Below are 23,876 nucleotides of genomic sequence, written 5' to 3' on the forward strand. Positions count from 1 at the left end.
CTGTTCTTAAAACAATTTCTAGATTGACCTTCATTTTTGATGGCTGTTGCCAGCACCGCCCCGACTGGCCTCCATGCCGGTGGCACGTAAAAAGCACCATCCAATTGTGGCTGTTGCCAGCCTCGTCTGGCCCCCATGCCGGTGGCACATAAAAAGCACCATCCGGTCGTGGCCATTTGCCAGCCTCGTCTGGCACCTGTGCTGGTGGCATGTAAAAAGCACCCACTACACTCAGGGAGTGGTTGGCATTAGGAAGAGCATCCAACCGTAGAAACATTGCCAGATCAGACTGGGCCTGGTGCAGCCTTCTGGCTTCCCAGACACCAGTTGAACCATCCAATCCATGCCAGCATGGAAAGCGGATGCTAAACGATGATGATGATGGCACTTGCCATATTCTGAACACCTTACTTCCCTGGGCATGGAAACATTGAAATTCCGACGTCTGGCAGCTGACTTGGCAGACACCCATAAAATTATTAACCCTCTTACAAACAATAACTCTGAGCACCTTTTCAAACTCCACCCGTCTAACACCTGTGGACATGTTTACAAAGTCAGAAAACAGCACAGCTCCCATGACTTTCGGAAACATTTTTTCATGCTAAGAGTTGCTGAAGCATGGAACAGACTGCCGGCATCAGTTGTTAGTTGTCGGAGCACTGTAAAAATGCTCGTGAAAAATGAACAAGCTTATGCTCTTCGACAGAAAGGAATAAGGGAAAATAAAAAGAGAGAGAATGAAAAAAATATGTGTTGAGTTCAGTGGTCCAACACACACACATACATCATCATCATTGTTTAATGCCCGTCTTCCATGCTAGCATGGGTGGGACAATACCACAAGAGTTGGCCAGGCTGAAGCCTATACCAGACTTCTGTGACTGTTTTGGCAGGATTTTTACAGTTGGATGCCCTTCCTAACACCAACCACTCAGCAGAGTGGACTTAGAGCTTTTTATACAGCACAAGCACAGGCAAGGTGAGTAGTGCTTTTTACGTGGCACAAGCACAGGCAAGGTCAGTTTTGGCAAGGTTTTTACAGCTGGCTGCCCGTATGAATACCAACCACTTTACAGTGTAGATTGGGTGTTTTTAAGTAGCACCTGCACTGATAGGGTCACCAAGTACTTGCAAGACAAAAAAAAACTTGTGGGATTTTGAGACAGGAGGAGGCATTGGAAGAGGTGATGGTGAAAAGGTTATAGTGAGACAGATACAGGTGTTTTGCTGTAACGGAAGTACAAGGTTACTCGGCCAGAGAGACAAAGATCAGGAATGAAGACAGAAACAGGTGTGCTACAGCAAAGAAAATATATTGTTGCCCAACCTGAGAGAAGAGCAGAAGGAGAAAGAGTGGGCGACAGCAGAATGGTGGCAAAATGCTGGGCATACTCACAAGGAACAGAATATGAGGTGGTTGAGTAAAGGAGGAGAAAGATATAGATGGTGGCAAGTGCCAGGGCAGACCAGGAAGTACATAAAAACATAAGTGTATGGCAGTTGATCTGCTAATTTGCTGACTGGTCCAAAGAAATTATGTTTCCATTAGTTTTCACTTTCATTGCTGATATTATCTGTTTCTTTATTGCCCACACGGGGCCAACATAGAGGGGACAATACAGCCTGATTTGGGGTTAGGCACACAAAATGAGTTGCGAATGGAAAATTGGATGGTAACACAAATTACAAAACAAATTGACAAACCTGAAATGAGACAGGAGAACAGGTTTTAGCTCCGACCCCACAAGCCCTGTTCCACTACTGACACCTTTTGGTAAGCCTTATGACATATTTACGCAGTGTCTTTCACAAACAGCATTCGCGCTGCGCGTGCCCATCTATCTTTGTACATTCTCGCTGACAGGCATCTTCTCTCCAGCCTGACTTTCTGTTTCGGGTAAAAGGTGAAAAATCTCACCAAAGCGAGGCCAGAGATGAAGCTGCCTGTCACCAATCCTTTCATTCTTGACTTCCATATTGCCTCTTTCGTGATTGCTACTACCATGAGAAAACAATTCTTACCTTCTTTCGTAAGGAAATCTGGTGGGTCAATTTTTAAACATGTACATGCATGTAGATGAAAATGATAGAATTAAACACTAAATGTTTGGATTTTCTGTATTAATATTTGTAACCAGTGATAACCTCATGATAACTTTAAGGAAGGTGAAAACTACTTCAACAAATATTCAGTGATAAGAAAAATAATCTACAGAAAAATGAGACGAAAGTCAACAGAAATTAGAAAACTTTGTTCTTGAGATATAATTTGTGAAAAGAATAACAAAATATGATCCAAAAAAATAAGACTTGTGCATTCCCTTAAAACATACTGAAAGTAAAAAGTGAGTAGGTAGTTAAACCCAGGAGGAAAATACTTATTTGTTTTATTTTTATTGCTACTGTTTATACAAATAAACCTTGAATAGAGAAACAGAACAGACAGACTTTAGCAAAGACAAAGTTGATAACAAACAACAAGGTTACTAACACGGTTAAGAACTACCAGTTAATTACTCCTTGTACTAATATACAAATTTCACGATTATAGTAAGATCAACAATAACCTAACTGATGACCATACGACAAAGATGTCTGAAAACCAAGCTTAAATCATAAAAAAACCCTTACAAAAATCTCCAACAAAATAACTGTAGAAATCTTTTACAAAGCCAACAATTATTAAATTTAAAACATACAGTAATCCCTTGACTATCATGGGTATTATGTTCCAAAACCTCCCACAGAAATAATTAAAAATACCTATCAGCTGTAGAAACCCGGGTATACTGAGGAGTTCGCGATATAAATTTACATATATTAGCCAGAAAAATCTGTGATGTACTGAGTACGAAATAGGTGAACCACAATATGATAAGGGATTACTGTATCTTGATTGCTTCAGGTTATTATTTTCTGTTTGGCTGCATCAAGTTTATTTGCTAATTTAAAGTAAAACTAAGTTTTAAAATATCAATAGATGAGCAGCCAGATTTACTGTAACATCACTTAGATATCTTTCTTAAGCAGGTCATAATTTCAATATAATAAGAGAAAACTGCATTTACAGGAACAAATTCTTTGTAACTATTGGTCTTGCTTTACACCCGTTTCAAATTAGTTAACACTTGTATATTTTAGGACTGCAATTTTTCATATTTTTATAAATCCATATAATAGAACAGAGAAAAAAACAACAGACATGATTTGAGAGCTAGATTATGCAAGTAATCTTTACACTTTTTCAAGTGGATACTGGACAAGCAATTTCCCCACCCTATTTTGTAAGCTGTACTTATGAAATGATTAACATGTATTTTCCAACAAATGATCCTTAGTTGTTTATCTACAACAAACAGTGGCAGGCTTTATGCTTTACACTTACCGTACAGATGAGGACTGCATTTTCAGCTGGGTTGTATGACATACTAAAGACAACACTCCGAGAACCTCTGAAATATGAAAAAAGAAAAAGAAAGTGAAAATAAAAACCAGGAGAAGCAATTAAAATAATAGCTTGGTTAGCTACTAAAAGCTAACAAAGTTATATATCAGAAGCTCAGAGAGAAACTAATTTGTGCTTACCCTCTCAATTGCATGACAGCTGTGTCCTTAGATGTAGTGAAGTCAAGCTTTCTCAAGTAACGATCTTTCACGTAGTACAGGAGATTGTTGTGAACAGCATATGCAGGACGCTCTCGCTCCAACTTGAAAATTATCATCCCACTATCATGGCCTGAAAAGAAAAGGAGGCAACCACAAATCAGAATAATTCCAATTAATCGTGTCATCCTATTAATGCAAATAAGGAAATATAATGAAATGGTGACTAACCCATTCAAGCCTTACAGGTGCACAAATATTCCAACATGTCATGTAAAAATATAAATACCAACTCAACGTCCACTTTTCCATGCTTGCATGGGTTGAACAGAGTTTATTGAGGCAGATTTCTATACATCTGGGTGCCCTTCCTATTGCCAACCCTCACTTATTTCCAAGCATTGTAATATTTCCACATAGCTAGACATGTTCACACAGAATATTGGAAATGAATGACACTGCTTGTATGACAGTGACACTCATTTACAGCTAACATGCAATGTCAAGATAAGGAGACACACACTCACACACATTTATATACGACAAGCTTCTTTCAGTTTCCCTCTGCCAAATCCACTTGCCCAAGTCCTTTGTGAGCTGCTCTCCGGCTATCTATCTGACATTTTATATAGCTATGGTGCAACCTCACCTGGAATTTGTATCACCGGTCTAGAACCCCTATCTTGCCCAGGATATTAATCGTCTTGAAACTGTTCAGCAATGTGCAATCAAAAGAATACCCTCCATCAGGCATTTGCCATATTCTGAATGCCTTACTTCCCTGGGCATGGATATATTGAAGCTCCGACGCCTGGCAGCTGACTTGGCAGACACCCATAAAATTATTAACCATCTTACCAACAATAACTCTGAGCACCTTTTCAAACTCCACCTGTCTAACACCCGTGGACATATTTACAGAGTCAGAAAACAGCACAGCTCCCATGACTTTCAGAAACATTTTTACACACTAAGAGTTGCTAAAGTATGGAAGAATCTGCCGGCATCAGTTGTTAGTTGTCGGAGCACTGCATCCTTCAAAACTTCCATGCTTCCTGAGATTTGCCAACACTACACCTGATTTTCTCCCCTCTATACACACGCAAGCATGTATCTGACTCATACACTGTTCACTTTCCAGACATTTGTACATTACTGCATATGCTTTATACGCACTTTCTGACAAGTTGTGATGCACCTGAGCACTGTATACAATAATTTCATTATTATTATTATAAGGTGCCATGCAGTAGCACTGGACACAAAACCTTGCGGTTGGGAATCATAACCACAAAGCAAATGACTTGTGTCCTTTGTTGTTGGAGGATTCTCTGATAAAGAGTGCATGCAAAGATATGATTAGACATGGTAAAGTGGCTGGTGTCAGGAAGTGGTTACAACTACAGAAACCATGTCAAAAATAGAAAATACATGTGAGACATGGCCCTCAAACCTGCCGAGGAGGGCAGTAACTTTGAATGAGAACTGACTTGGACCCTCAAAAACCATTCAACCCCAGCCACAATGGGAAGCATATGTAAAGCGATGAAGTAACCACAGAAATCAATGTAACTGATTTAGACATTTCACCTCCACTGCCTCACAACTGTGATAATACAGTAATAATATAAAAATTACTAAAAGAATAGGGGTTGGCTTAACACAAAGTTACAGTGGCAAAATATTGCTACAGAGATCATATTAACCCTTTTGATACCAACCCACCTGAAACCGCCTCTGGCACTGTAGTACAAATGCCTTGTTTTTAACAGTTCTGATTTAAAATCTTTCAACAAATCTTAGTCACAATTTGTATTCCTAACACTAGCTGAATGATAACTAAGTTATTTTACTAAATTCTTTGTTATATTTAAAATTAACTGAAAGAAACACAAAGCATCTCAACAGAAATATGGTAACAAAAGAGTTAAGTATTTCATAATATTTATATAGAATTTTCTCAATTTTTTTTATGCAGTCTTGTGCATTCTTCTGTATTCTCCAAAAACCCAAACAATCCAATAATGAGAAAACCATGACTCATGGTTTGGTATGTTCCATGGTCACAGAGCAAAAAGGGGGATTCTACATTATATCCTTATTTCATTTTTATGTTTCTGGTTATGCCAATCCCAACAGTTGATCAAGACATTTCCACAATAAGATAGTATGCACCCTTGTCCAGAACAAGATAGTATACAATTCCTTGTTCAATGAAATTTGCATAAATTCATGATAATAAAACTTACAAGCTAACGGTTCAAAAATTTGTCTCAATTATTTCTCTTTCCTCCACACTATTTTTCAAGAAAATACACTTTAAAGCAAGTTAAAACATCAAACTTATTTATGAGCTTTATGACTGTACTAGCACTATGACCCTGCAACGCCGGGTCATAGTGCTAGTGCATGCATATACAGCTGGTGTGTGCGCGCATACACGCGAGTACTATCCAAATCTCTGACCAATCACATACAGCTAGCTGGCATTCAATTGGCGTATCAAGTTTTGGGCATTTTGATTGGATTTTGGATAGAAAATTCACAAAAAAGTCACTTCTATTGATTTTTAAATGGCTTTGCGGGGTGACTGGGGAAATGTAAAGATGTGCACGACTACCCTTGGACGGTTTTGAATGACCATAGAAAGTGCGAGCCCTCTAACTGAAAAATTGTGGATTTGTATCAAGGACACACACACAGACATTTTGCCGTTTATATATATATAGATTTTTAACATTATAACACCCAACAGCACCACCACCATCGTCATCATAAATATGGAGCTAACACAAAAATCAACTAAATGCAATTAAGTCTCTTACCAGCTGCAAACAGATTGAGGGTAGGATGTGCAGCAATGACCCAGAATCTATCATGTTCCCTTCGGAATGTCTGAACACTGGTTCTGAAAAATATATATAAAAAAAAAAAAGTTATGTTACTAATTAGCATGAAATAGGGTTTACATGTTACACAAACTTAAAGAATCTGATACATTTTTACAAGAATATCTTTCGACAAAGAACATTATTCTACAGTTATCTGTCAATTATAATGATACTGCCATGAAATTCAAAACAATTACGATTCTCTCTGTTCAGTTTCCAATCTTACACCTGTTACATCAATAATCATAAAAGCAGTCTGACACAACAGCCAAGTTGCTATTCATTGATTAAATAATGTGGAATAAGAATAGTATAACAGGTTTCTAATAATGTTATTGGTTAGATGAGTAATAGGCTGATGTTATTTAACCCCAGGCTGGCTCTGAGTCAGCAGAACTATGATCAAAAACATTGCCCCAATGAGAATACCACATTATCCAGTGTCCTTTTCTTAAGATAATAGGATGTGAAATGGTTGCTATTTCTATCAGGTTAAGTGAATACATAGAGGCTCCCTCGCTGATTCATAGTTAATAAGTATCATGTGGAAGTAAATTCTTATTCACATATTTTAATAATGAAGTAAAACAGGAGTCGCCTACAATTAAATTTCCATAATTACCTAAATTATTATTTACTTTTGTATGTACAAACAGAATTCAATTTTATTATTAATTTCATTAAAGAAAAAAGACAAAAATAAAACATATCCAAACAAAGTTAATTAAAACGAATTAATTTAATTTAATTTGAATTACCGTTTACTCATGTCCCAGACTCTGATAGTCTTGTCTTCAGAATTACTTAGGATAAGTTCTTGGCGAGGGTGAAATAAGCAACAAGAGACATTGTTGTAGTGACCACGACATGTATCTACTTCCCAAGCCTTGGATTCTGGAAGATTAAGAGAAGCATTTAGTTCCAAGACAATACTTGACAAGTAACAAAATGAAAAATTGAAGAAACTCAAATACAGAATTTATCTTTGACCCCATCAGTTGCACTTATGTTCCTCTATATGCACAGACACGGCTGTGTGGTTTCAATCTCGCTGTGCAACACCTTGGACAAGTGTCTTCTACTATATATTTCTTTACTACCCACAAGGGGCTAAACACAGAGGGGACAAACAAGGACAGACAAAGGGATTAAGTCGATTACATCGACCCCAGTGCGTAACTGGGACTTAATTTATTGACCCCGAAAGGATGAAAGGCAAAGTCGACTTCAGTGGTATCTGAACTCGGAAAGTAACGACAGACGAAATATGGTTACGCATTTAGTCTGGCGTGCTAATGTTCCTGCCAGCTCACTGCTTCTTACCACACAGTTCTGGGCTAACCAATGCCTTGTGAGTGAATCTAGTAAATGGCAACTATGAGGAAGCCCCATTATATATACGTGTGTGTGTGTCCTCTCCACTATTTGACAATCAAAGTGGGTTTTGTTTACATCTGCACAACTTAGCAGTGTGGAAATGTGACTGATATAATAAAAGACTTAAATACTAGGATTGATTTCTTTAACTAAACCTTCAAGATGGCATCCAGCATGGCCACAGTAAGAGATAGAAGATATTCTTATTTTTAGGGGTTTATTTAGAAAAGGAAGAGAGCAACACTAATGACCTTTCTTGTAGGACCACTCTGATACTTGCGGAGGTAGAATGGAAGAAAAGTCCCAGGCGTACATCTGTTTCCATATCTAAGCTCAGATATGAAAACTACTCTGAATGCTTTCAACAGACTGAACTTTGCTCAATGTAACAAAGGGTCAAGTGGTGGTGCTATTAAACTCTGTGACAGATTAAGCTTATCATGCAAGAACAGGTACAGTGCATCTGATAACCTTCTGCACAGTTTCTGTCCACCCAATTTCACTTACAAGGCTTAGGCTGACCCAAAGTTATGGTAGAAGGCATTTGCTCAAGGCATTCTGAATTTGGACTGAACTGGGGTCCATATCATTACAAAGTAAACTTCAGAGCCACAGAATCCTACATAAACCATGATGATCCTTAAATGTCTATTTTCTATGCTGGCATGGACTGGATGGTTTGACAGGATGGTTTAGTGGATTGAATGGTTTGACAAGTCAGAAGACTGCACTAAACTCTGTTTCGACATGGTTTTTACAGCTAGATGCCCTTCCTAACACCAATCACAGTGAAGTTACCAGGTAACTTGCAGGACAACACTCCTAAACTGTAACAGGGATGGAGACGGGAGTTGCAGAACAGGTGTCTCAACCCATTGCAATAACAGGCTTCAAAGAGAGTGACACTCATTCTCCTCTGCTTGCTTTCTCTATACAGCTAGCGAGGCTATACAAATACTTTCAAGTATCCCAAAGCAAGTCCACTCTTCATAAACTTTAACTAAAAAAAACAGGGATTTTATGTAAAGGAAATAAACAAAGTATCACAGCCTAGGGTAGTCTATAAAAGTGACTTGGCAGACACCCATAAAATTATTAACCATCTTACCAACAATAACTCTGAGCACCTTTTCAAACTCCACCCGTCTAACACCCGTGGACATGTTTACAAAGTCAGAAAACAGCACTGCTCCCATGACTTTCGGAAACATTTTTTCACGCTGAGAATTGCTGAAGCATGGAACAAACTGCTGGCATCGGTTGTTAGTTGTCGGAGCACTGCATCCTTCAAAACTTCCATGCTTTCTGAGATTCGCCAACACTACACCTGATTTTCTCCCCTCCATACACACACAAGCATGTATCTGACTCATACATTGTTCGCTTTCCAGACATTTGTACATTACTGCATATGCTTTATACGCACTTTCTGACAAGTTGTGGTGCACCTGAGCACTGTAGACAATAATTTCATTATTATTAATATTATTATATATCAAAAAAAAAAAAAAAAACAAGTTGCCTCACCATTCATTCGCCAAAGTTTCACTTGTCGGTCATCGGCACCGGAAATGATCAGCGGCATGGTAGGATGAAACGCAGCCCAGTTAACGCCACGATCATGGCCTTCAAGAACATGTTTAACAATAGCGTCAGTGGTGCCAAACAGATCTGTTTGAGCAGGATTTCTCAATCTGTCTTCCAGGCCTCCAGGTCCAGGAGCTACACTCTTCTTTCTTAAACCTGAAATCATAAAAAACATTAGAGTCAGACAAGGTTAATGATCATTAAATACATGTATTTATAAATCTGCATGAGCTGAATGAGGTTAACTTGTATTGGCAGGTGCATGTAATTAATAAAAGAATTTTACCACCTAATACTAACCATTCAAGTAAGACAATTTTCAGTGAGCTAAATTAGCTGAAACCACCTCTGGCTCTGAGTACAAATGTCTTGTTTTCATAGGTTTTGAATTAAAATCTCCTACCAAACCTTAGTCACAATTTATGTTCCTAACACTAGCTGAATGATAACTAAGTTATTTTACTAAATTTGCTATATTTAAAGTAATTGAAAGAAATACAGAGCATCACAAAATAAATACAGTAATGAAAGGGTTAATGATGAACTTTGACTAAGATCACACAGTGCCATTATATTCCTTAAACAAGGTGGCAAGCTAATAGAATCGTTAGCACACCAGGCAAAATGCTTAGCAGCGTTTCATGTGTCTTCACATTCTGAGTTCAGATTCCACCAAGGTCAACTTTGCCTTTCATCCTTTCAGGGTCAAGAAAATAAGTACTGGATGAACACTGGAGCTGATCTAACAGACTAACTCCCTCCCACGAAAATTCTGGCCTTGTACCAAAACCTGAAATCATTATTTGCCTTTCAACAACATACATTCTATAATTATTGCAACATATTCTAAAAAAATATTAGGTGTAGCAGTGTGGGTGAAAAGCTTGCTTCCCAACCATGTGGTCTTGGGTTCAATCCCACTGCTAGGTAAATAATCCCAGGTCAACCAAAGCCTTGTGAGTGGATTTGGTAGACAGAAACTGAAAAAAGCCTGTTGTATATCTGAGAGTGTGTGCACATATGTATCCTTGTCTTGACATGTGATGGCTGCAAGAGATCATCACTGTCATACAAGCAGTGTTGTTGTTCTCTATGGTGACTGAAAAGACATCTGGCCATAGGGCAGCTACCTCTATCCCATCTGATGATTGCAAGTATGAAAAAGTAGACATTCAACGAAGATGACAAATCGAAAATTTTATATTTAAAACAGACATAAATGTGCTTCTTTTCTGTCAAAAGGTACAAAAAAAAAATCTAGTAATACATACCTGAAATATCCCAGACTCTAACAGTTTGGTCCAGAGATGCTGACACAACCATATCTTCACTCATATGGAACTGAGCACACATTACATAATGGCTATGACCTGTCAGGACACTGAAAATTTTATACAGGAAATGAAAGCAATTAGTTTTATTGATCAACTTGAGGGGTTTAAATTGTTTAACAATTAATATTAGCCTGTCTTCTATACATGTATGGTCTAAAGTAACAAACATATTAGTTAAATTGATGATGAAACCTAATTGCACAGGTACCCGGGGATACATTGCATCACCAAACCTATATATATATATATGTATATCATCATCATCATCATTATTGTTTAATATATGCTTTCCACACTTGAATGGGTTAGACAGTTTGACCGAGAACTGGCAGGGTGGGAGGCTGCACCAGACTCCAATCTGATTTGGTACGGTTTCTACAGCTGGATGCCCTTCCTAATGCCAACCACTCCAAGAGTGTAATGGGTGATTTCTACATGCCACTGGCACAGGCATCGACCATGATGACAATTTCATTCAGTTCAAAAAGTTTTCACAAGCATGGCATAACGGCCAACCACTGAAGAGTGCTTTTAAATGGGCCAGTTATGTGACACTGGCATCAGCCACAACTATGATCTCATTTGGTGTGCCAGGTCTTCTCAAGCATGGCATATCTCTAAAGGCCTCGGTTGCTTGTTATTGCCTCTGTGAGTCCCAACATTTGAAGGGTGTGCTTCACCACCTCATCTCATGTCTTCCTGGGTCTACTTCTTCCACAGGTTCCCTCCACTACTTTATATATAAGTGAGTTTAGAGGGATATATTATCCAGGTGAATGCTATATTAGCTCTAGTTAAGTTCCAGTTAACGGCTAACCTCAACAGTCAGTATTTAATGTCAATGACTAGAATTAGTTGTTAGTCACTCTATGAATTCTTCTGATAGGTAATTCCATGTATTTGCTGCTGGATGGTAAAAATTGTCTAGAGTATAACTTAATATTATCATTAATATATATATATATATATATATATATATATATATATATATATAAATATGTGTATGTGTGCATATCATTTGAATCTATTTCAAATATCCAAAAGAAGAAAAAATGTTATTTACCAAATGCAATTTCTTGATTGCCAATTCCAGATTCGAATCGTTTGATCATCTGAAGCACTGACAATCCAAGGATATTCCTAGAACAAAGATGACCAGGTTTAAATAACACAATAACACATCATCATAAAATTTTGGTAAAATTACTTATATTTTTGTATAAGTTATATTTTCTGGCCATGCCAAAATTAAGGATATTTTTTTTAAAACAAATTTGCTAATAACTGGAGTAATATTTTAACATCTAACAACTAAATGACAAAATGAAAGTGAATCCTATTATTAAGAAAGTTGAGTAAAGCAGTCAATGTAATTTCTACATCTTACTCTAACACACTATCTCCTGTAAGTTTGAACTCCTAACCCTAATTTAATGTATTATTATCATCATCATCGTTTAACGTCCACTTTCCATGATAGCATCGTTTGGACAATTTGACTGAGGTCTGGCGAACCAGATGGCTGCACGAGACTCCAATCTGGTCTGGCAGAGTTTCTACAGCTGGATGCCCTTCCTAACGCCAACCACTCCGTGAGTGTAGTGGGTGCTTTTTACGTGCCAAGGGAGCAATATACAAAACTCACTGTAGGACAGTAGAGTGCCAAAACAGTAGAGCATCACTGAATATTAATTCTCCCATAGATAAAACAATACTTAAAATTCATCAATATTAAATTGTATATTTAAGTTGTACTATATTCAAAGAAATACACACTAGACCAGACAGTTTCCAATTCAGCTTTGAACTGACTGTCCCATATCCTTTCTACTATAAGCACAAGGGCTTAAATTTTTTAGAGGTAGGGGCTAGTTGATTTCATTCACCCCAAAAGCATGAAAGATAAACTTGACCTTGGTGGTTTTAACCATAACTGTAAAGACAGATGAAATGCCACTAGGCATTTTGCCCAGCATGATAATGATTCTGCCAGCTCAACATATCACCATTTTAATATTTATTAGCAGACACCTTGGAAATTCCTGTTTGAAAGATGTTTTTATTTCTATTTTGAAATATAAATTTATGGATCTTCAATATGTTAAAGATTGCACTTACATTTTCAATTTCATTTCAAAGTAAAGGTTGTCAAAGCCTAACACTCAATTATATGTCATGAGATGGAATAATGATACAGATTTTTTTTCTTATACGTATGGATTGCAGTGACATGCCACATGACATATCACAACTCTTCGTAGTCAGCTTTTAATGTTGCTCTTACACAACTGAAGGACATTGCCAATGAAGATTTACAAACTTAACTTACATGATGGAAGTTGGTCGTTCTGATGTAATCAAGATGTCCCAGCAAAGTGAAAAGACAACGGCGCTGTTTATAGTTCCACACCTGAAATGCAAAAATAAGGATAAAAGTTTAAGAAAAAGAACAATTACTGCTTCATTTAATTCATATTCACATTGTTTGCTTGTGAAGACATGTTGGGGCAAGCGAAATCGAAATCGAATTGAACCAGCCAGGATCCCTGGTCTGGTGGTACGTAAAAAGCACTATCCGACTCGTGGCCGATGCCAGCACCACCTCGACTGGCTTCCGTGCCGGTGGCACATAAAATACACCAATCTGACCGTGGCCGTTGCCAGCCCCGCCTGGCACCTGTGCAGGTGGCACGTAAAAAGCACCCACTACACTCACGGAGTGGTTGGCGTTAGGAAGGGCATCCAGCTGTAGAAACATTGCCAAATTAGACTGGAGCCTGGTGCAGCCTTCTGGCTTCCCAGAACCCCGGTCGAACCGTCCAACCCATGCTAGCATGGAGAACGGACGTTAAACGACGATGATGATTTGTACATCCAACACATACAAAAGTAAAAGTAAGGACTTTTGAATATCTGAATACTTCAATGAATTGCTAGAGCAGCTATTTGACACTTGCAGCACGTCTTGAAGACCCTTCAGAACAGTCAGCTGAGATGATCAGCATCTTTATATTTTAGCTGAAGCAATTAATTATGGGCCTCAATTACAATCAAGACTTGGATGAGAAACAAACTCTATTGTTACAACAGATGTACTCTCCTTTTACTCTTTTACTTGTTTCCGTCATTTGACTGTGGCCATGCTGGAACGCTGCCTTTAGTCGACCAAATCAACCCCAGGACTTATTCTTTGTAAGCCTAGTACTTATTCTATTGGTCTCTTCTGCCGAACTGCTAAGTTATAGGGATGTAAACACACCAGCATCGGTTATCAAGAGATGTTGGGAGCCTATAGTAGAAAACACTTGCCCAAGGTGCCACGCAATGGGACTGAACCCAGAACCATGTGGTTCGTTAGCAAGCTACTTACCACACAGCCACTCCTACTCCTGTGCCACAAATACATCCTAAAGTTCAGTCTTCAATAGCAGAGCAGTGTGGTAGTATGGCTGAGAAGTTTGCTTTCCAACCACATAGCTTTGGGTTCAGTCCCACTGTATGGTACCTTGGGTAAGTATCTTTTACTATAATCCCAGGACGACCAAAACCTTATGAGTGAATTTAGTAGAGAGAAACTGAAAGAAGTGCGTAATATATATATATATATTCATGTGTGTGTGTGTGTGTGTGTGTGTGTGTGTGTGTGTTTGTGTCACCTTGTCTTCACATAGAATGATAATTATATAAAAGTGTCATTCATTTGCAATATTCTGTGAAAACATGTCTGTCTATCATCATCATTTAATGTCCATGTTCCATGCTAGCATGGGAGGGATGGTACAAGAGCCAACCAGGCCGAAGCGTGCACCAGACTTCTGTCCATGGGGAAATATTAGCTTGCTTAGAAACAGGAGAGTTGGCAACTGGAAGGACATCCAATCTCGGAAAATCTGCCTCAATAAACTGTCTGACCCATTCAAGGTTAGAAAAGTGGATGTTAAAAACATAAAATGAATGTCCATCAAATCACTAAATAATCAGCTCTAATGTCATAATTACCTTACCAAAAGGGGTAACGGCCAAAAGATTAATATTGTAGATAAAAGCAGCCAAAATGGGGTTTCTTTCAATGATCTCTAGAGTAACACTATTTGACCACATGCATAGCTTGGAGACTAGAGGATCTCACCAGACCAAAACCATTAGTTCTCTGTATTGAGAGGTCACATCTCTGGTTCTATGAACATGTAGGTGCAGGAGTGGCTGTGTGGTAAGTAGCTTGCTAACCAACCACATGGTTCTGGGTTCAGTCCCATTGCGTGGCATCTTGGGCAAGTGTCTTCTGCTATAGCCCCAGGCCGACCAATGCCTTGTGAGTGGATTTGGTAGACGGAAACTGAAAGAAGCCTGTCGTATAGATGTATATATATATATATATATGTGTATGTGTGTATGTGTTTGTCCCCCTAGCATTGCTTGACAACTGATGCTGGTGTGTTTACGTCCCCATCACTTAGCGGTTCGGCAAAAAGAGACCGATAGAATAAGTACTGGGCTTACAAAGAATACGTCCCAGGGTCGAGTTGCTTGACTAAAGGCGGTGCTCCAGCATGGCCGCAGTCAACTGACTGAAACAAGTAAAAGAGTATGTAATATGTTGCAGGAAAGAGTTGCAAGGTGGATTCTTGCTGCCAAGCCAGCTGGTAGGAGACCTAGGGCCAACCCAAGAACAAGACAGTCGAACAATATCCCTGGTCTCAGTTGGTCATGCTTAGGAACCCAGCTGTGAGTTGCTTCTGACAGGACCCTATGGTGGAGGTACCCGAGATATCTACCCTGTGATCCTCACAGGAATACTGGGTAGAGTGAACGGTTATAAGGGAACAAATAAAAGACAATAAGAAACAAGGTGAGAACTGACATTACCTTGATTTTATAATCATCTCCACCAGATACAAATAATGGTTGCTGAAAATGGAAACAGATTCCTCTGACAGGACCTGAAAAACAGAAAAAGAAATATATATTTTCTGCACAACATGAATCAAAAGGATTGAAATAAATTTCAATATCACAAAGCCTGACTTGCAAGAGAAAAAAAAGAGTATAAATACATTCTTTCTATGCTTTTAAGTACAGAAAGCATAGAAGCAATAACCATAAATCATTTCCCAGTTGGTTGGCCACTCACCAAAGATGTATCCAGTTTCCTTCCTCAATCAATAACAAAATTGTCAAAGAATATAAAGCAGTCATAAATTAGGCTGTCACCATAGTGAATAGCATAATTTGCATATTTGTGCTTTTGATATATCATCATTGATTAAGTTATATATTTTATGCACAACTCAGCATGAATCAGAAAAATACTCCATCCAACATCCAGCAAATATATTTATACACACACACGCATATATATATATATTATATATATATATATATATATATATATAAATAAAACGGAGGCGCAATGGCCCAGTGGTTAGGGAAGCGAACTCGCAATCGTAGGATCGCGGTTTTGATTCTCAGACCGGGCGTTGAGTGTTTATTGAGCGAAAACACCTAAAGCTCCACGAGGCTCCGACAGGGGGTGGTGGCGGTCCCTGCTGTACTCTTTTGCCACAACTTTCTCTCACTTTCTTCTGTTGGCCTGCTCGTGAAACGCATTGTGATCAGCTATGTGTAGCAACATCTGATAGCCTGGTCGGTCACGGTGATATATATAAAATATGGATAGACTGTTGGACAGGTATCTATCTATATAACTTATTATTATCATTGACCATCCACTTTCCACAAGTAGGATGGTGTGACAGGGAACAAGTGAGCTGCAGGGCTGTGTTAAGCTCCAATCTTATCTTTGGCATGGTTTCTACAGTTAGATGACTTTCCTAATGACAATCACTTTGCAGTGTGTAGTATGTGGTTTTATGCCAGGTATTGAAAGGCTAAATTGTGACAGAAGGGCAAGCACAGATATCATGCTACGGGGGAGATAAAAGGAAGATAGTAATGGAGTGCCAGTGCAAACTCTCAAAGAAGAAGAAGGTGAGCATAAGAGAAGACATGGACAGCAGATTAAGGGAGAAGATGAGAGAGTGGATGCTTTCATAAAAGTGTAAAGACAAGTAAATATGTGGAGGTAGAGGTTAATGCAGTGAGTGAGGAACAAGGGTAGGGATGCAGATAATGGGAAATAGTATGTAGAAGGGTAAGGTGAGAGATATGAGAATGGCTCAGGAAGAGTAGAACAAAAAGAGTAGTTGGATGATGTGTACGGTTTATGAACAGTGGAGAAAGATAGATGGATGAATAAAGGGCTATAGTAACTGGGCAATGAGAGAGGATACACATGCTGTTGCCGATTTCTTTTCCTTCTTTGGACTTTTCCCTTTCTCCTTTCTGACGAAGAGTTATGCTTGAAATGTCAAACTCTCTTTTCACTGAGCATCAAGCTAATACATTTCTTGTGCATGTCCTCTTGTTGTCTTAATTTTACTCGTTATTTGAATTGATTATATATTATCTAATGTCCATGATCCATGCTGGTATGGGTTGGATGGATTCACATGATCCAATGGGCCCAAGAACTACATTGTGCTCCAGTGTCTGTCTGGCATGGTTTCTATGGCTGGATGCTCTTCCTAATACCATCCATTTTACAGTGTGTACTAGGTGTCTTTTTTTTTTCATGCCACCAGCTCTCGCAAGGTTGCCATGCAGCATGCAAGCCTACAGATCTAAAGTGTGGAGGGAAAACCGAATGTTACGAGAATAGGGAGTAGAAAGGGATAAGGTATGAGAAAAAATGAGCCAGAACAAATCGGTTTCTGCTGAGGAGGAGCTACATGACCACTTACATTTTAGAAGTGACAGTGACATGGTGGACTTGGAAACTGGTGATGAGGTTCAAGGTACACAGTGGCAGGGGTGCCAAAAGTGGTGAGAGGAGTAGGAGATATCTGGTACAAGACGGTAAAGCAGCGATTATGATACAATAAACAGGGGGTTGGAAAAGAGAGCTGATATACTGTTAGAGGGTTTACAGAAGGGGAAGAGGTAGGCACAGAGAATGAGGAGGACAGGATGTGTGATGGCACAGTGGGGACAGACTATATAGAAAAATGTGTGTGCCTGTGTGAATTAAGTCAGAGTATTATTTAAAACAATTACACTCACCATCATGTTCATCAAACTTGTCAATTAAGGTACACATGCGGTAATCCCATAGTTGGATCACACCATTGTGAAGACTTGCCAGAACCCATGGCCTTTTCGGGTGAAAGGATAAACCTGGAAAGATAAAGTCATATACACTATTTTATTATAATGGACCTAGCGTACATGTATGTCTAGACCACTGCTTCTCCTACTGTATTACTGTCATGTGAGAATCTGAAAAGCTGCTAATCTATCTTGTTTGATGATGCTTGTAGTTAATTAATTGAAGTTACCGTAACATTTACTCTGGATATGGCAACCTTTTTCAAGAACCAAGCCACATGAGACACAGCTCGTCAGCAGGCAGGCTACAGTACTATAAAACTTCAAGATTATTTTTTTCGTTAGGCGTGCTATTCAGAAAATCCTATGGGCCACAGATTGCCCATGATTGATATATACCATCATGATTTTCTACTCCACACTCAAATCTCAAGCTTCTAGGTTCTTTCTTTCCTACAAATGGAGGCTCATTTTAGAATTCAAAATCCTATTACTTGTATTTGATGGCATATACGACGTTTTTTTACTCTCCAAATAAAAAAAAAACACAGAAAATTCACCCTGGGCCCTATATGAGAAGTCAAGCCTCACATAAGCTTTAATGTACTAAAAACGTTTTTCATGAATATGCACTGCTGAAACCAGAGTGGCTTAATAAGTCCGTGAATCTTTTAAGCTAACAAATACAGAAAGGTCTTCAATTAATTTCAGCTTAAATTAGTTGTAATTAGCATTTGATAATTACATTACTAGAGAGAAAGAAATTGATTGTTGTCAATAGCATTAGGTTCTTAACTTTTCCCTTGATGGCTCCATCCAAGTTACATCGGTTACAACAGCACAGGCAGAATGGAGAGCAGGAGGTCAAACAAGATGTACAAAAAGGTTAGATAAATAAAGGTCTGGCCTTGACTGGCTCGAGTCATTTGTAGTAAAGGGAGGTAAACAAGAAATACAAAAATTGAGTCGTAGCAAGAAAATGTAAGGTAACATAAGGTATTCAACTACAGGTAATATGAATAAAGTTGAAGCTAGTTTAGGAACCGAAAAGGTGCAATAATTAAAATACCTTATTTCGGGGTTGTGGGATCCAATATCATTGCAGTCATTAAGTCTACTGACATCGCATATGACACTTTAGCTCGACAACGAAAACATAACTACTGCTATCTCAATTACAAAACCTTTATTAATTTCAAGATGTGAATATATTCTGGCGTGCATGTTCCCGTAGATGAAGCGCATCCTCTCTTGAATCAGTTCATTTTGTCTAGCCTTAAGGTCAGCTGTAATCGAGCAAACCTACGATCGAAGTCGTTCTTGTCATTGAGCACCGCCTATTATTGTTGTTATTATTATTATTTCAGACAGTATATCTAATATGTCCACTTTAAAAGCAGTAGAGGAAATTTGTGAGCGATACGACTGCTATTTCTAGCAACTCTAGTGCTACCTATTGGAAAGGAAAGGTGCACCGTTGCTTCCACATTCTGAATATATTTATTGTTCATTGGTAATATCTAGTATAAACTTGATGTTAAGACTACAAAGTCCTTAACAGCAGAATATACATATATATAATAATAACAAAGGGTAAAATTAATTAAGAAGTAATCAATAATTTCACCAAGTAGAATTCGGCATGAAAAAAGGACCATTTCACGGTAAACTTAAGTAATACTTAATAATTAAGGTTCAGCAAAGATTTGCTTTACCACATACCGAAGTTTAGAAATAGCAGCCAAAACCAAGTAGAAGAAATAGCTAAGGTTTTGGCTGCTATTTCTAAACTTCGGTATATGTGGTAAAGCAAATCTTTGCTGAACCCTAATTATTAAGAATATATATATATATGCCTAACTACAGATGTATATCCCATCCCAACTTTGTTGCCTCATAACTTCCAGAAAAATGGGTACTTGATGCATGCATGCATGTATATATATATATATATATATATATATATATATATATATATATATATAAATGTATGTATATTCGTAAAAGTGTTTATGCAAGCAAAGATCTTCCAGGCTGAATGAATACGTGTTGATATTTTATACAGGAAGTGGGAGGTCACCTATTGCAATATAAAAGTTGGAATTTTTGTTTTTTAGCAGAGGATATAAAGTTGAGATACGACAATATTTCTCAAATATATCCTGTGAATATTAGTTTATTACAACCAGAGAGGCTTTTTCTTTTAATTTTTAATTGTTATTATTATTACTATTTTAACGATCTGAATATCCCTGGTGGACACGTAATCGATGTTGTCGTGTAAGTAATAATTCCTACCTCTGTCAGCTTTGCTAAAGCAGGTTTATGATTAAAGACCTTTCGACAGTGACAATGATATTTTAAAAAAAGGGGTTTTTTGAACATGATAGGTTTAATTTTGGGGGAGAATTTGGCTGATATTTCTGCATGAAGCGGCTCGCGTTAGGCGGAGCATTGAGTCGAATGTTTTTCAATGTATGAAGAATAATAAGCAATTAAACCACCGCGATAACCGCAATCGTGGGAAATTACATTCACTTACCTTTCACCCGAGCGGATTTAGTCTCGAATTTCGTCAACATAGTCGAGGGACTGCAATCGGCGAATGGTTTGTTGACTGGTTCTTCTTCGTAAAGCTCTCGACTTCGGGATAAATTGTAAAAAATGTCAACGTGGATTGAACATGGCAGAACTTCCTGTTCAGCAGCGAAATATATGTCGCTTGCTGATTGGTCCATATTAACCAGTCCCTGTCGACGACACCTGTTTTGACACAATCAAAGAAGTCTTGTCACTTAGTCTCAGCTGATGGCTGCAAGAAAACGTCAACCCTTTCATTACTGTATTCATTTTGAGATGCTCTGTGTTTCTTTCAATCGTTTTAAATATAAGAAAGAATTTAGTAAAACAATTTAGTTATCATTCAGCTAATGTTAGGAGCATAAACTGTGACTAAGGTTTAGTGGAAAATTTTAATTCAAAACATATGAAAACAAGATATTTTACCACAGAGCCAGAGGTGGTTTAGTAACAAAAGGGAACGTAAACAATTACATCTTTCTGGAGCCGTTTTTTTTTTGCTATGTATAACAAACACCAGGCGAAATTATATTCGTTTTACTTTTTCATGCATTGTCAGTTTAGAACCAGAAATGTAATTTCATAACTCTAGTAATTTTTCATGGTCTCCTATCAAATAAATTAGACTTCTCATGAGATCGTTATTACTTTGTGGCTAACCACTAAGGGTGGGTGTTACTGTAGCTCAGTGGTTTTCAACCAGGGTTCTGCCAGTACAGTCCAGGGGTTCCGCAAGAAGTTACAAAACTGTTCTTTTCCTGACGCTTGTACATTACTCTATGTACTATATATTTCTTTATTACCCACAAGGGGACAAACAAGGACAGACAAACGGATTAAGTCGATCACATCGACCCCAGTGCGTAACTGGTACTTAATTTATCGACCCCGAGAGGATGAAAGGCAAAGTCGACCTCGGCGGAATATACACTTTAGATGAGTTGTAGTGCACCTGAGCACTGTACACAATGTTTTATTATTATTTTAATAAAATCGGCAGTAATTTTTAATTTTCCTGTGCAGATATGTATGCATAGGACTTAAATTATTGCACAGGGTTCCCCGAGCCAGTGGAATGTTTCCTTGGGGTTCCGCTCCAGCAAAAAGTTTGAAAAGCACTGCTGTAGCTTGTAGCCCCAGCCAGCTGGAGGAGATGTTCCCCTGGGGTTACAAGCCATATTGAGATGGCAAATATACCTCACATTGTCGTGCAGTTATTGTTTATACCTCGTTCAGAGATTTACTATCGTTATTATTTTATTAACAATATAATTTGTTTTCTCTTATCCAGTCATTTATTTGAAAATAATAAAGCTGTAGTATTTAGTTGAGTCCCTCTAACATTGATTTTATTTTGATTTAATAACACAAGGAAAAATCGATTCAATCGACCTTGATGTATTATTATCTTAATCCCTCCTGGATGATGACGACGCAGGAAGAGTGAAAAGCCAAGTCAAACCTCAACCCGTTTTGAACTTATAAACGTAACTTCCAATACTTTTTTTAAGCATAAGGTCAACAGATGGAGCAAAGATTTAATCAAAGACAATCTACTGTTTCACTCCGACAGAGAGTTCGTTCGACAAACAGAAGAAATAAAGCTCAGTACATGAATATATTTACTTTCTCATTTTTAAACGTCAGAATTCTTTAAAACGACTCAAGAACTTGAAAGAATTGTAATTCAATCTTTGCTTGGAAATAGGTGAGAGTTAGCAACAGGAGGGGCATCTGGTCGCAGAAAAATTTTCCTCGACGAATTCTATCTCAACCTCACAAGTATGGAAAAGTAAAAGTTAAAACAATGAGTATGATGATGTTCAAATTCTGCTGTGGTTGACTTTTAACATTTCAATTTTAATGAAATAAATATCTGTAATCTACATATTTAAATTCCATTGAGGGAACCTTTTCTTATAAAAAAAATATGCTTTACTACTTCAGTGAAAAAAAAATTGATGCAAACTAAATTCCAATTACCTCCCTTTAGTTAACAGTAAATGAGAAATGTACATCTATAATACTGTTTTCTAATATAGGCACAATGCCAGCAATTTTTTTGCAGTGGGGTGGAACTAGTTGATTACATAACCCCAGAATTTGACTGTCCTTATTATATCAACCTCTAAAGGATGAAAAGCAAAGCTGATTTGAATTCAGAATGAAAAGAGCTAGAAAACATATCGCAAGTCTCTTTTTCCTACACACTAATCATTCTGCAAATCCACCCCCATTTGAGGATTACATTGATCCTTTTTTATCACCCATTATCCCTTGGAGTGTTGTGAGGGTAGAGTCCTAAACACTTCCTCTATAGGGTCCATCATTAAACATTCTTGCTGGATTTCCAAGAGTGAGCAACTGAGACTACAGATACCATCTTTTTTGGTTTACCTTTGGTCTCCATCTTATCATCTTTTCCAACAGCTTTCTAACCATATATCCATAGTACTAGAGCTGTGATCTCTCAATGCAGAGCAGTAGCAGCTCAACCTAGAGTGACTCCTTGATTTCCAAGCTACTCATGCTGTTAAGTAACATTATTCCAAAGACCCGTTGGAGAAACCCCATTTCAGTCACTTGCATGCAACGATAAAAAGAATAACATTATCAATAATCATTTGTGAATTCATTTTGCAAGATTCTTGATGTGAAATCGTGTGTTGAAACAGATGACTTTCGGAAACATTTTTTCACGCGAAGAGTTGCATCCTTCAAAACTTCCATGCTTCCTGAGATTCGCCAACACTACACCTGATTTTCTCCCCTCCATACACACACAAGCATGTATCTGACTCATACACTGTTCACTTCCCAGACATTTGTACATTACTGCATATGCTTTATATGCACTTTTTGACAAGTTGTGGTGCACCTGAGCACTATATACAATAATTTCATTATTATTATATAGTTATATTTTGGGATGGTCATTTTTTTCCTTACCAAATAAACACTATATACATGTTCTTCACTAAATTATTATTGTTCCTATTTTATCTTATGTCCATTGTCTAGAAGTCTTTTGTCACACATCTGTGACCTCTTCATCGACTCTTCCATCCCATGTGTCTTTTCCTGTTCTGTTTAGTCCATTCTGTCTTTCTCTGATGGGACTGAAGAGGTCACTGATATGTTACAAAAAATTTCCAGACAATGGACATAAAATAAGATAGGAACAATAATAAACAAGTGAAGAATGAATGTATAGTGCATGTGTTTATTTAGCAAGGAGAAAAAAAATGACCATCCCAAAATATAACAATATTATCAATAACCCTTATCATCATATTTTGTATTTCCACTTTTTCTATGCTGGCTGAAGTTGAATGGA

General features: G+C 37.9%; 1 protein-coding gene across 1 annotated transcript in view; it reads right to left on the bottom strand.

The window, feature by feature from the left end:
- LOC115220968 (coatomer subunit alpha-like) overlaps positions 1-23,876 on the bottom strand; it is a 116,313-nt gene that overhangs the window by 35,247 nt on the left and 57,190 nt on the right. The window contains 11 exon segments of the mRNA XM_029791178.2: positions 3,389-3,455; positions 3,589-3,739; positions 6,432-6,514; positions 7,256-7,391; positions 9,402-9,617; positions 10,733-10,842; positions 11,859-11,935; positions 13,125-13,205; positions 15,662-15,735; positions 17,915-18,028; positions 20,502-20,722. Of these exon segments, the coding sequence (XP_029647038.2) occupies positions 3,389-3,455; positions 3,589-3,739; positions 6,432-6,514; positions 7,256-7,391; positions 9,402-9,617; positions 10,733-10,842; positions 11,859-11,935; positions 13,125-13,205; positions 15,662-15,735; positions 17,915-18,028; positions 20,502-20,722 (1,330 nt within the window).

This window comes from Octopus sinensis, linkage group LG17 (assembly GCF_006345805.1).
Source record: "Octopus sinensis linkage group LG17, ASM634580v1, whole genome shotgun sequence".
Taxonomy (NCBI): Eukaryota; Metazoa; Mollusca; class Cephalopoda; order Octopoda; family Octopodidae; genus Octopus; species Octopus sinensis.